This window comes from Loxodonta africana, chromosome 26 (assembly GCF_030014295.1).
Source record: "Loxodonta africana isolate mLoxAfr1 chromosome 26, mLoxAfr1.hap2, whole genome shotgun sequence".
NCBI lineage: Eukaryota > Metazoa > Chordata > Mammalia > Proboscidea > Elephantidae > Loxodonta > Loxodonta africana.
Window position 1 is genome coordinate 1,049,477 of NC_087367.1, and position 14,620 is coordinate 1,064,096.

Here is a 14,620-nt window from a genome sequence, read left to right on the forward strand (position 1 = left end):
TTGTTGATGATGCTGAGAGCTATAGGAGGAGGAAAGATGAGTGGAGCAGAAGCCAGTGTGTTCCATGCCCATTTGTTTCTTGAGTCAAGACTTGGACTTGTGCCCAAGAACAGTGGTGATTGCATCTCACTGGCTTTGAACTCAGTGAGGCACCCCAGAAGATACTGGAGGAGGCTGTGGAGTAGGGGGGCACTGGCATCTATTTTGAGTCTTGGGGCAGAGGGGCTCCTGATCCCAACGTGAAGATGCAGGGAGAAGCTGGAACCCTGCTGCTGCAGAGGAATGGTCTTCCTTCTGAAGGAGATGCAGCTGCACCAGAGAAGAAGTGAGATTTCTGGAAGAGAGAGCTGTCACTCACCATGGTGCCCAGTGTTTTCCAGGGTGTAGTGTACAAGAGGGTCCAGGGAAAAAAGCTTTATATTATCCATATGTGTGTCCCTAACTATGTTACAAAAATACATACGTAGTATATCAAATCCACAGTTTTCTAGATGTTACATTGCCTGAGATATGTCTAATGTGTAGTATTAACCTCTCTAAGTGAATTTAAAGAAAAGTTTTGAATAAATAATAGTACAGATGATGGGCAGGTATGAAGATACCAATTATTGAAAAGATTATGGGCTCTAGAATCAAATAAATCCGGAGTTGTCTTATATCACTTACTATAACTTTGGGGTATCCCCAAACAAATTATATAATCTTTCTAAGCTAATTTCCTCATCCAAAGAAAAAAATGAGGATAAAATAATACCTCCCAAGGTTGAGAAGAAAATTTACTAACTCAATATATGCCAGTAAATGTTTCTTATTTCCTTCTTCATTTATAAGATAGGTCTGTTTCAGAATACCACTTGGAAGTGATCTGTGCTGATACAAGGCCTCCATGTTTGTTTGATGTGGTGCCAGCTTTTTTGGTAGTTGTAGAAAATAGAAATAAGGACCGTTCACTTTGGGGAATGATTGGGAAAAAAAGAATAAAGACTAGAGAAATTATAGTGTAAAGTTTGTTTCTGCATGAGAGGGTGTAGTCAGGGCAGTCTCTAGGTCAGAGCTAGCTGACTTTTTCTGCAGAGGGCCAGATGGTAAATCTTAAGGCTTCGCAAGCCACCCGTGGTCTCTGTTGCCTGTTCTTCTTTGTTTGTTTTTATAACAACTCTTTAAAAATGTAAAAGCCACGCTTAGTTCTCCAGAAATCAAAACCCATTGCTGTTGGGTAGATTCTGATTCACAGCCACCCTATAGGATGGAATAGAATTGTCCCATAGGGTTTCTAAGTAGCGACTGTTGGATTTGAACTGCCGACCTTTTGGTTAGGAGCTGTAGCTCTTAACCACTGGGCCACCAGGGCTCCTTAGCTCTCAGGGTCATACCAAAATAGGCCATGGGCCACATTTGGCCCACAGACCATAGTTTGCCAACTACCCCTATTCTAGTTTCAAGGGTGGTAGGATCCAAGGAGACGGGAACATAGGAATTCTCTTCCCTGGAGCCAGTGTTTTCGTTTTGTCTTGTTTTTTAATTGAACTTTAGATGAAGGTTTACAGAACAAACTAGTTTCTTATCAAACAGTACACACATTGTTCTATAACATTGGTTAACAGCCCCATGACATGTCAACACTCTCCCTCCTCAAACCTGGGTTTCCTATTACCAGCTTTCCTGTTGCTTCCTGCTTTCCAGTCCCTGCCCCAGGGCTGGTGAGCCCCCTTAGTCTTGTTTTTTTTTTCCATGGGTCTATTCAATCTTTGGCTGACAGGTGTACCTCAGGAGTGACCTCATTACTGAGCTTAAAGGGTGTCGGGGGGCCATACCCTCAGGCTTTCTCCAGTCTCAGGCCAGCCAGTCTGGTCTTCTTGAGTTAGAATTTTGTTCTACATTTTTCTCCACTTGTGTCCGGGACCCTCTGTTGTGATCCCTTTGAGAGCAGTCAGTGGTGGTAGCCAGGCACTATGTAGTTGTACTGGACTCAGTCTGGTGGAGGCCATGGTAGCTGTGGTCCATTAGTCCTTGGGACTGATCTTTCCCTTGTGTCTTTAGTTTTCTTTGTTCTTCCTTGCTCCCGAAGGGTAAGACCAGTGGAGTATCCTAGATGGCCACTCACAGGCTTTTAAGAGCCCAGACGCTAGTCACCAAAGTAGAATGTAGAACATTTTCTTTATAAACTGTGTTATGCCAGTTGAGCTAGATGTTCCCCGAGACCGTGGTCCCCACAGCCCCCATGGAGCCAGTGGTGTAGATGACATAGCCTTGTTTGCTTTTGTGGTGTTGAGAGATCATGATGGGTAAGTGCCTCTGAATCCAGCCAGCTTAGGTTAGGATCAAGGAGAGACATGACAGGGTTTCCTTAGGTCTTTACAATGGGACTCATCTTGAAAATAAACACGTTTTATTTTCAAAAGGATCCTAGGCACCCCGGGTCTAACCCAGGGGGGTTGGGAAACTGTAGCGCGAGCGCCCCTTGTTTTTGTATGACTGGCAAGCTACCATGAGCTAAGAATAGTTTTTATATTTTTAAATGGTTTAAGAAAAACTAAAGTAGAATGAAATTTTGTGAGACTTGAAAATTATGAGATTCAGATTTAACTGTTCCTAAGTAAAAAATTTTTTAACGACCACACCCATTTAATTATTGTCCAACTGCTTCACACTGCCACAGAGCCCGCAGCAGAGATCAGTTGGCCACAGAGCCTAAAATACTGTTTGACCCTTTGCAGAAAAAGTTTGCCCACTCCCAATAATTTTTTCTTAACTGGAGAAGGAGAGCTTGTATTATTTTTCTGCTTCTCCTTGGTACTTTCCTTGGGAGAGGAACAAGGGTGGGAAACATATTTAGGACTGAGCTTTGTGGTGGGGGAGGACAGAGGGTAGGGGCCAGATCTCTCAACAGAGTTGAAATAGTCGAGCAGAGGAGAGGTTAAAACCATGGAGGTCCCAGACAGGACGCTGGCAGAGAGCCAGGAACTGTGGGTCACCCAGAAGGTCCTAGAAGCAGGTGGACTCAGCAGTGTGCTTCCCTGTATCTACCTCAAGATGATTCTCCTTCTCTTCAGAGAGGCGGGTAAAGAGGAAGGAACAATAGGTTTCCTCACTCTCCACATCTTTTTGGCCTTGTCCTCCCTGCCCCCTGTAGTCTGGATGTTCCATGAAAATTGTCTGATGTGCAGAGTGGTGCCTTAAACCAAGATAGATTAGAACCACTTGCAGTAACTTCTATGAAATTGCCCCAGATGAAGTTCTAATACTCAAAAAGCAGAACTGGTTTAAGTTGCTTCAGCTTCTTCTGGGAATGGGGTACAGGATAAAAATCAACTCCTTTGCAGTAACTGCATTCTAGTTTACCTCACTGGTTAAAACGCTGGGGTGGATTTTTCCCCTTTTGTGTAGAAGACGCGCGTAGTTAGAAACAGCTCTGTCGTAGCTGCAGAGCCTAGTGCTGCGGTGGTATGATCTGTGATAGTAACCTGTTTTGATCTCTTTTCACGTACCAGGTGTCCTGGTGGCCTACGAAGGTTTGCCGCTTCATCTTGCACTGTTCCCCAAACTTTGGACTGAGCTTTGCCAGACTCAGGTAAAGAGAATGAGTTGTAGATGATCTGGTCTTTCATCTCATCTGACCAAGCGGTCAGTAATTTTAGGAACCATGGGTTGGAAAGTAAACTGGTTGGAGATTGGGAAGGTTTTAGTATCTTGGTAGGTAAAAAAGGATTAATGGGAATACTGGGTGTTAAGCATTGGGCATCTGTTTCCCTTTGGGGTTTTTTTTTTTTGTTTTTTTTTTTCCTTCAGTAGATTTGTATCACAGGACTATTTCACGTAAGTTGCATATAAATGAATTTCTCATCTATAGGTCAACATTAACAGTTGAGGGAGAAGTCTAAAACGGAGGTAGCAGAAGGCAGTACCTGCCACCTCTCCTTCCTCACCTCACCCTGTCTGTCTGTCTCGTCCTCCACCACGTGCTCTTCCTCACCTCACCCTGTCTCGTCCTCTACCTTGTGCTCTTCCTCACCTCCCCGTCTGTCTGTCTCGTCCTCTACCATGTGCTCTTTCTCACCTCACCCTGTCTGTCTCGTCCTCCACCACGTGCTCTTCCTCACCTCCCCGTCTGTCTGTCTCGTCCTCTACCATGTGCTCTTTCTCACCTCACCCTGTCTGTCTCGTCCTCCACCACGTGCTCTTCCTCACCTCCCCGTCTGTCTGTCTCGTCCTCTACCATGTGCTCTTTCTCACCTCACCCTGTCTGTCTCGTCCTCCACCACGTGCTCTTCCTCACCTCCCCGTCTGTCTGTCTCGTCCTCTACCATGTGCTCTTTCTCACCTCACCCTGTCTGTCTCGTCCTCCACCACGTGCTCTTCCTCACCTCCCCGTCTGTCTGTCTCGTCCTCTACCTTGTGCTCTTCCTCACCTCCCCGTCTGTCTGTCTCGTCCTCCACCACGTGCTCTTCCTCACCTCACCCTTTCTGTCTGTCTCGTCCTCTACCATGTGCTCTTCCTCACCTCCCTTGTCTGTCTCATCCTCCACCACATGCTCTTCTTCACCTCCCCGTCTGTCTCGTCCTCCACCACGTGTTCTTCCTCACCTCCCCCTGTCTCTGTCTCGTCCTCCACCACATGCTCTTCCTCACCTCCCTTGTCTCGTCCTCCACCATGTGCTCTTCTTCACCTCCCCGTCTATCTCGTCCTCCACCACATGCTCTTCCTCACCTCCCCCTGTCTGTCTCGTCCTCCACCACATGCTCTTCTTCACCTCCCCGTCTGTCTCGTCCTCCACCATGTGCTCTTCCTCTCCTCCCTTGTCTGTCTCATCCTCCACCACATGCTCTTCTTCACCTCCCCATCTGTCTGTCTCGTCCTCCACCACGTGTTCTTCCTCACCTCCCCCGTCTCTCTGTCTCGTCCTCCACCACGTGTTCTTCCTCACCTCCCCCATCTCTCTGTCTCGTCCTCCACCATGTGCTCTTCCTCTCCTCACCCTGTCTGTCTCATCCTCCACCACGTGTTCTTCCTCACCTCCCCCGTCTCTCTGTCTCGTCCTCCACCACATGCTCTTCCTCACCTCCCCGTCTGTGTCATCCTCCTCCATGTGCTCTTCCTCACCTCCCTTGTCTGTCTCGTCCTCCACCACATGCTCTTCCTCACCTCCCCGTCTATCTCGTCCTCCACCACATGCTCTTCCTCACCTCCCCCGTCTCTCTGTCTCGTCCTCCACCATGTGCTCTTCCTCACCTCCCCCGTCTCTCTCTGTCTCGTCCTCCACCATGTGCTCTTCCTCACCTCCCCCGTCTCTCTGTCTCGTCCTCCACCATGTGCTCTTCCTCACCTCCCCCATCTCTCTGTCTCGTCCTCCACCATGTGCTCTTCCTCACCTCCCCCGTCTCTCTGTCTCGTCCTCCACCACGTGTTCTTCCTCACCTCCCCCGTCTCTCTGTCTCGTCTTCCACCATGTGCTCTTCCTCTCCTCACCCTGTCTGTCTGTCTCATCGTCCACCACCACTCCAGCAGCTGCAACAGAAGCATGTCCACAGTCTGTCCTTTAGGTCTTGATATCTCTTAGCTCAGAGAAGTTTTTCAAGGCCTGGTGCCCTCGTTTTCTTAATGAGGACAGTCTGATTGAGAGAAGACTCTGCCTCTTCTTCCCTTGAGTGCCTGAGAACCAGCCCCTGAACAAAGTGGGCACCTGCACGATGCTTGTGGATTGTGGAGGGAGAGCCACAGGGGCAGGGATAAACCAAACTCACCTAGAGGTTTTGCTCGTTCTTTGGGATCAGGCATAAAAGGTCTCTGCCCTCTTAGACCCTGAAAGAACTTGTTTTCCTGCCTGTTTGTGTTTGCCTGAGTTCTCTAACCTTCCTTTGGTACCTAACCCTAAGCCCCACCTTGCCGTATCCAAGATACTTTGAGTGTGACCCAGCCTGCTGCCAGGCATTCGCGCTCTCTGCTAGGTCCTGTCACACTGTACTGTTGTGAATGGCTGTCTGTCTGTCTCCTTTTCCCACACGGGGAGCGTCTCGAGTGCAGGAGCCTCCTATGAGTCACCTGTGCCCTGAAGAAACGTCGTTTTGTCTCTGCAGTAGAGGTCTTTGAAAGACTCGTGTATGTTGCTCCTATGAAGTTAACATGGCCTAATAGTAGGCATTCAGAAAATGACTTCCCCGTTGATTCTTGAGCTGAGTGGCCTGTTCAGCGCAGCCCTCTGCTTCCCCACCCCAACCCCCAGCCTCCCTTCCCCCTGCTGCTGTTGATCTCTTCATCTTCTGATTTGGATGGTTGCTTTTAGGTTCCTGCTCTGCCGTTGCCTGTGACTCCCCTATATTTAATCTATTTCTGAACTCTGCTATGCCCTTTGCTTTGCCTTTTTTCCCCACAGGGTTCACCATCCCCCAAAATGTCCCCTAAATTAAGCCAAGCCAACCAAGGCTCCCAGAACCCCTGCAGAAGCAGCCTTTCTGGCAAGTAGCTGAGGCAGCCACTGTGCCTGGGAGGATAGGGCAGGTTTTCCTACACTGAGGCCTGAAGACTGGGTCCTGGTCCCACCTGATCGCCAGCATCTCGGGTGACCCAAGCAGTTTCCTACACACGGCTTTTGTTCTAATAAAATACACACGAACGCGTTATCTAAAAGTTGCCCCTTTTTACACACAGTCTGTTTTGTTTTCCACATAAATAAATGATCTATGATTAAAGCACAGATACAAATGACATATGGAGCAGATCTGCTTACAGACATACTGCTGGTGTTTAAGAGCCATGACATTTGAAAGCAGAAAAACCAGATTTTAGTGAAATATTCATCTATTAGGCCCCACGAGTTCTTTGTATGAGGTAGTTAGGGCAAGAGATTTGCTGTTTATGTTTGCAGTATTTATGGGGAAAAAAGGTGTTTACCAAACAAATTACTATTATTTGTAAGATTATATAGTAAATATTTAACCTATTTAAGAAAATAAATTGATTTTTATTCTTAAATTTGTGTTTTCTCTTAGTACTATTTGGTTACCTATTCATTGGTACCCTGATAACATTCTCATCAATTCCTTGTTTGCCTTATTTTTCCGGCCCTTGTTAGCTTTTTATGTACGATGATAAAGCTGCATTTCTTTGCAGTTTTGCCTTTCTGACTTTTTACAAGTTTCTTCTGCCAACGCCCACGTAGTCCAAATCACGAGCGTTTTAATTTGTCAGGAGGACGGCTGCTGTAAGTCAGTGTTCAGGAGACTGAGTTAAAAGCGGCTTTTCAAACAGGATTTAAAAGAATGACTTGGGGTGGGTGTCATAAGAAATGCGTGTAAGGTTTCCAGTTATTTCAGTGCTCAACATCAGTGCTCTCCTCCCCACTCTAGTCTGCTATGTCGAAAAACTGCATCAAGCTTTTGTGTGAAGATCCTGTTTTTGCAGAGTATATTAAATGTATCCTAATGGATGAAAGAACTTTTCTAAACAACAACATTGTCTATACATTCATGACACATTTTCTCCTAAAGGTACGTAGTACTTCGGAAACTCAGTCCAGTGAGTTACGATGCTGTTTTCTTTATGTTGGTCTTTTGGAGATTTTTTTCTTTTAATCTTTTTCAGGTTCAAGGTCAAGTGTTTTCTGAAGCTAACTGTGCCAATTTGATCAGCACCCTTATTACAAACTTGATAAATCAGTATCAGAACCTACAATCTGATTTCACCAATCGAGTTGAAATTTCCAAAGCAAGTGCTTCTTTAAATGGGGTAAGAACTGGGCCAGGGATAGTTACATACTTCAGACCTTCCTTTAAATCAACTCTGTGTGTGGCCTTAGCATGATTATTATTCAAATCTTAAAACACACATGATGAAAAAAAGCTAACCAAGTTCTTAACAACATACACGTTCACTGCACCTTGCACCTGTTTGCACGATAGCCACGTCACCTAGGAGCCGTGAGCTGCTGTCGTTGAACGTAGGGCAGTAGGACCACTAAGAGAACATTCCTTTTATCGCTACTGGCTTGTATTTTTTGAAACATGACTTGTGTGGTTTCTATTATTGCCTGTGGCTTATAAGTAACTAAAATAATCAGATTAATGATCTATTATTGATTACAAGGCCAGTTAAAACTAAGGAATCAGTTAGTTGCCATGTGTGTACTGACACCTGTGCCGTGGAATAATGGGGTGCTCTGGACACAGCAGCTGCCTCCCAAATAATGAAATGCTTAGATGCCAGGACAGGCTACACAGCCAAGTGAAGAAGGCCTTACTCTGTGACACCCACCACATAGAAACTGTGATTTCTAGATTAATAAGACTGAAAAAACTAAATTTCTCATGGGTTATTTGAGGCTTGTTTTTGAAATTCCTGTGTAAATCTGCCTAAGTTCTATGGTTGATCATTTTTTTGCTTTTCCATTTTCAGAAATCACTACTGAGTCTTCAGCCTCAGTGGTGGTGCATAAAGTAACGGTGGTAATGAGCTGAAATCAGCAAGGCAGGGTCCTGTCCTGTGGGACGCTGGCTCTGTGGTGGTTTTAGCATTCTTCTGAAAGCGCTGGAGAAACCAGAACGGATTCTTGAAATACTAAATGTCTGCATTTAACTGTAACCAGTTTGTGTCAAAGCGTTGGCTTTAGAATTTGAAATGTTCACATTTGGGTTTTTGTAGGACCTGCGGGCACTTGCTTTGCTCCTCTCAGTACACACTCCCAAACAGTTGAACCCAGCTCTGATTCCAACTCTGCAAGAGCTTTTAAGCAAATGCAGGACTTGTGTGCAACAGAGAAGCTCACCCCAAGAGCAAGAAGCCAAAGAAAGAAAAACTAAAGGTTATAGACTCATACTACCCTTAGGGTGGGGGAGGGAAGAATACATGCACCCAGTTACAGTAGCTGTACGTTTAGTTGAGCCTCCTTAATGTAAACGCTGAAGTTAATTTCTTAAAACCACCCCCGATGATAGTCTTAATGACCCTTCCAGAGAATTGTTTCATTTTGAGTGTTTGTGTTCCCAGATGATGAGGGGGCCACTCCTGTGAAACGAAGGCGAGTTAGCAGTGATGAGGAGCACGCTGCGGATAGCTGCATCAGCGATGTGAAGACAGAAACCAGGGAGGTCCTGACCCCAACAAGCACTTCAGACAACGAGACCAGAGACTCCTCGATTATCGACCCAGGCACTGAGCAAGACCTTCCTTCCCCTGAAAACAGTTCTGTTAAAGAGTACCGGATGGAGGCTCCATCTTCATTTTCAGAAGACGTGGCAGGCGCCAGGCCACAGCATTCAGGAGAACAGTCCACTGGTGGTCGATTTGAAGACTGTAAAGAATTTAAAGACCTCCACTGTTCCAAGGATCCTGGCTTAGCCGAGGAGGAATCCGAGTTCCCTTCTACTTCGATCTCGGCTGTTCTGTCTGACTTGGCTGACTTGAGAAGCTGTGATGGTCAGGCTCTGCCCTCCCAGGACCCTGAGGCTTTGTCGCTCAGCTGTGGCCATTCCAGAGGACTCTTCAGTCACACGCAGCAGCATGACATCTTGGACACCCTGTGTCGGACCATTGAGTCTACCATCCACATGGTCACAAGGATAGCTGGCAAAGGAAACCAGGCTGCTTCTTGACATTAGGTGTGGCATGTCTGCTTTTAAGTCCTCTCCCCCCACGCCCCATGCTGTTTGTATAAGTTTTGCTTCTTTCTGTTACATGCTTCAGTTTGTCCAGTGCTCTCTGCTTGAATGGCAAGATAGATTTATAGGCTTAATTCTTGGTCAGGCAGAACTCCAGATGAAAAAATTTGCATCCTCAATACACTTTCTAAAGGGCAATCAGATAATGGGTATGTTTTATGTAATTACGAGTTCACTGTAGTGGCTTTCATTTAATATGGCTGTCTGGGAGGAACAGGGTTCCCTGGCCCTGTACAATGTAATTTAAACTTACAGCATTTTTACTGTGTATAATATGGTGTCCTCTGTGCCAGTTTTGTACCTTATAATAGAGGCAGATTGCCTCCGATCGCTGTGGTTCTTATTATCAAAATTAAGTTTACTTGTATACGAAACAACCACAAGAAATTTGATTCTGTAAAGAATCCTCTTGAGCTGTGGCCTGGCAGTATATAAATGGTGCTTTATTTAACAGGATACCTGTGGAGGAAATAAAGCACACTTGATGTAAAAATAATTGTTTTATTTTTATTGACATGACTGATTGCTATTCTGTGCACTCAATTAAACTGACCGTGATGACTTTTCATCTGTTTACATTGCTTCAGTCTTCTCATATGAAAGTGATGAGAAAACTGGGGGGGGCACTCATCCATCGTGTTGTTTCCTTAGAAGTGGCAGTGGTGGTGCAGAAGGTCACCTCAGCACGTGGACTTCCCAGGCCTCTCCACCCCCGCGCGCACGACTGCGACAGGGCTGACCAGGGCTGGTTGGGAGGAGTGAACCGAACAGCCGAGCCAGCCTCACATCACCACCTGGGAGCTGCACCTGAGAACCCTGAAATAAAGGAACAGTACCAAGATCCCATTTATCTTTCCATCTTCTTAAACTGAAACTAGAGCTGATAGTAAGCTGGCTGTAAAAAGCAAGCCGTGGCTTGGGAAACTACAGACTCCCCCGAGGAAGTCGGTCCACTTCCAGAGGAGTATCTCTGGGAGGGGAGGCAAACACCAAACAGTAGGTGGCTTGCTGCTTTAACTCAGTGCAGGATCTAGTCATAATAAAGATTCAAACAATTTTTAAAAGTTCCATATAAGTTAATGAAATTTCATTCAACGTGCAGTAGAGGTTTTGTTTTCTGTTTTAAAAGGAAAGATAGGGAAGCAGTAAGCGTGACCTTTTTTTCCGCTTACAAAAAGTAATACCCTTGTAAAATCTTTCTAATTAAGCTAATTCTAACTTATGATGGTCCGCTGCAGTAAACCCTTTATTTATTTCTCCAAAATGCTGCTTCTGCCAACACCATTTCACGTTCTCTTCGTCACAGATGTGCTGCTTTATAGTCCACTGTAATTCCGTCTGCCCTGGGGTAGGCACAAAACTCAGTGCTGCTACTTCAGAGAGTTCTGGAAGAAAAATAGGAAGCTTATTACTGTATTGTGAAAAGGAAAATTATCCATACAATTCTACTTCTCATGGGGGTGAAGGCAACTTGGGGTTTTTGGACCTTTACACACACGAGGTGCTAATTACATACCTTCTGGCCAGGTCCTCCACCTCCATCTCATGACCCTCTTTTTCCTCGTTAGCTGAAAAAACAACAGAGAAATTTCACAGTTTTTAAAACTGCCCACAATATAGCAACACGTGGAAACAGCGAACCCTTTTCATTAAGGTCCCTAAGCTCTAGAAGGTTGGATAGGTCACACGTAGTCCTGTATGTGATACACCAACGCCACCGATAACTCACCATCTCTACCGTCAAACGTGTCCTGCCTGGACCATAAAACAAAGTAATACTTGTGGAGAACGTGCTGCTTAGTTCAAGCAGATACACGAGACTAAATGGGCAGCTCCTGCCCGGAGGCAGGATGAGCAGGCAGGAAGGGACAGGAGCCGGATGGATGGACACAGGAAACCCAGGTGGAAAGAAGGAGAGTATTGTAGGGGTTGCAACCAGTGTCACATGACAATACGTGTATAGATTTTTGTATGAGAAATTGAGCTGTAAACGTCACCTTAAGCATAAAAAAAAGAAACTCTATGGGGCAGTTATGCTCTGTCCTGTAGGGTCGCTATGAGTCGGAATCGACTCGATGGCACTGGGACTGGGTACCTGCAGCAGCATCAGGAGACAGAGGCGACACACCAATGAGCCCAACAGTGCTGACGTCAGGACGAGGCACTGCCGTTGGCCAGTGCAGACCCTGGTGATGGAGTGGCAGAGCTGAAGCTGTCACGCATGCAAAACCTGGAACTTCTAGACCACACACGGAAAGAGAGGTTTATACTTGTGCAGAATTACTGTGAGACAAAGGCTCCATCTTTGATTAGTTAGTATACATAACATGTTTATTTACTCCACAGCCAACTTCTAAAGTTCTCAAGTTGCTATGAGTTCACATAAAAGCAAGGTAAAAGCGGCAAAGATAAAAAGCATTACCTACCAAAGGGAGAGTCAGCCCGTTGACCTCTCTGACCCTGGGATTGCGTACTCGCCCTCTGTCTTCACCTGCAAACGTTTGGAATTTGACTCCCTTTCACTTCTAAAACAGCAGAGGTTTAGAACTTTCTGCACCAGCTAACCAGGAGTTAACTCCAGCTCAGGCTGTCACCTTTGTAACCTAAATGTAAAGTATGTAATAAAAACAGTTACTGTGGTTTGGTGGTTCTTTATCCTGGGTACATAGCTTTTACTTATGGAAAATAAAGCACAATAGCTTTCTCCCCAGGGAGAGTAAACTCAGTATATCCCCCTAAATGTTGCCATTGATATAATCAATTAAAAATGCCTATTTTTTCCCTGCAAATTACACAGAAGCTAGCCCCAAGATTTATCTGTCACCATTCCAGGATCATGGCCCGTGGGGAAATCAAAACAGCTCCAGCTCTTAACGGCATGTTTCCCCAGTGTTGGCACTGGAGGTCCCGGTCTGGGAGTTCCTCGCATCCTTCACAGTGAAGATGCTGTAGTACCACGGAGGGATCCTGACACCCCGTGCCCTGGGGATGAGAAGCCCTGAACCTCTGACGGAAAAGCTCCAGAGGATAGAGAACCAAGAGAGAAAGCTGCTCGATTGAAAAATTGTCTTCCTCTCAATAAACAAAATGCAGCAAGTCCCACATTCCCCCTTCCAGACACTCATGGGAGCAGCTCGAGCAGCCGGGTTGCACCACCTCCCCCGATCTTTGGAAAAGGAGACTGTTTTTCCTGTGAGCTCTGTTCCACTCCCTGGCTGTGGTTGAACACCCCTTATCCTGTCCTAGCTGGGCACTTCCAAAACGTAGCCCACGGGGCATAAAGATGAGCAGGTGAAAGCAATAGCAGTTAGGCGGAAGGGTCCACTGCCCTCTTCCCTAGATAACAAAATCAGGATCTAAAACCTCCCACCCATAAAGTCAGGAAAGGAGGAAAGGCACGTCCACTGTATGTGAACCTCAAAGTCACCTGGTTTTGTAATCTGTAGCCTACCAAAGAAGACTGCCTTTAGGACATTTTGAATTAAAATCAATATTTATCTCACCAAGCAGCCTGTTTATACACTGCCTTCCACCCCTGGTGGGGTTTTTTTCCATCAAGAATGAGTCTTTTTATCATTTCCATAACAAGTGGCAGCTCTTAAAGGGTCAAAAGTATGACCAGACTTGTCTCATGTACTTTGCACATGTCATCAGGAGGGACCAGTCCCTGGAGAAGAACATCATGCTTGGGAAGGTAGAGAGAAGGTCAGCGAAAAAGAGGAAGACCCTCGACAAGATGGATTGACACGGTGGTTGCAACAATGGGCTGGAGCATAACGACGACTGTGAGGACGGTGCAGGACTGGGCAGTGTTTTGTTCTGTTGTACATAGGGTCACTATGGGTCGGAACCAACTCTACCACACCCAACAACAAAGGCTCAAAAGGGGCGCGAGGGCGGATTAGCGGGCCCTGCTAACTATCCTTCATAGTCCCCATGATCAAATGACTAGTGCTTTGAAACACCGTATTAAGCAGTTTCTTTTAACCCTACCCTAGGGTCGCTATGAGTCGGAATTGACGCGATGGCACTGGGTTTGGTTTTTTTGTTTTTGTTTACCCCTACACAACACTGCCACCAAGGGTCATACCTGCAAGGTATTCTCACTCAGTTTTAACAGTTAATTCCTGTGTTGGCGTATCTTTCCTTGGTAAAATCATTCCCATTGTAAATTCTACAAAGAAACATGGGAAATGGCTCTAATAGACATTTTCTTTTCAGCACAAATAGTAAGGCGGAAAACCCCAAACAGCAAAACAGCATATAAGAAAATAAAAGAACTAGTACTTACAAAAATAACTCCAATAGCATTTTGAACTTTCAAGACTGTTCTGTTTTTTAACGAGGGAAACTCCTGCTGGTGGCGATGGGAGCACAGCCCGGTGGCGTAGTTTATGTCACTGAGTTGTACACGTACAAGCGGCCGAAATGGCAAATGTCTTCTTGTAAACATGTTTCACCACGATAAAAATTAAACAAAAAAAAACCCTGATGATTAACAACATGAGTTCCACAACAACAAATGCCTTTCTTTATTCTTTTTTCAAATGACTCGCTTTTATCAAGTTTTCAATAAAATAGCAAGATTTTCAAAATGTCCCTTTCCTAATAGCTGTTTTATGTAATCGACTACGAATGGCTTTTCTGCCTTTACCGTCTATCAAAACCAGGTGGTTTCTTATTGTTTCTCCACCTCACAGCATTCAGACTGGGGCCGTCCACACCCGTGGCCTCGTGGGAGAGTGGCAACCCCAGACCCTCCTATGCTAACACCCAGATGCTGAAGTAGTGGGGTCCAAGGATGAGGTGCAGAGACTCAGGCCCTGCTGGCCATTTTGCTTGGCAGGTAACTTCTCTAATTTAGGGAAGAGGACGATAACCTCATTCCAAGCAGTGTAGGGATTATCTGGGTACCTTATATACAATAATGTATATAAAAAAACATATATAATAGTAAAAAATTACTATT

General features: G+C 45.6%; 1 protein-coding gene across 6 annotated transcripts in view; it reads left to right on the forward strand.

Moving 5' to 3' along the window:
* Positions 1-10,217, forward strand: part of USP34 (ubiquitin specific peptidase 34) — a 249,426-nt gene extending 239,209 nt beyond the window's left edge. For all 6 annotated transcript variants that reach the window (XM_064276991.1, XM_064276988.1, XM_064276990.1 and 3 more), the window contains 5 exons: positions 3,492-3,571; positions 7,345-7,485; positions 7,580-7,723; positions 8,636-8,795; positions 8,981-10,217. In XM_064276991.1, coding sequence (XP_064133061.1) covers positions 3,492-3,571; positions 7,345-7,485; positions 7,580-7,723; positions 8,636-8,795; positions 8,981-9,585 — 1,130 coding nt within the window. In that variant the 3' untranslated portion in view covers positions 9,586-10,217. The remainder of the gene's footprint in view (positions 1-3,491; positions 3,572-7,344; positions 7,486-7,579; positions 7,724-8,635; positions 8,796-8,980) is intronic.
* The last annotated feature ends 4,403 nt before the right edge of the window (positions 10,218-14,620 follow it).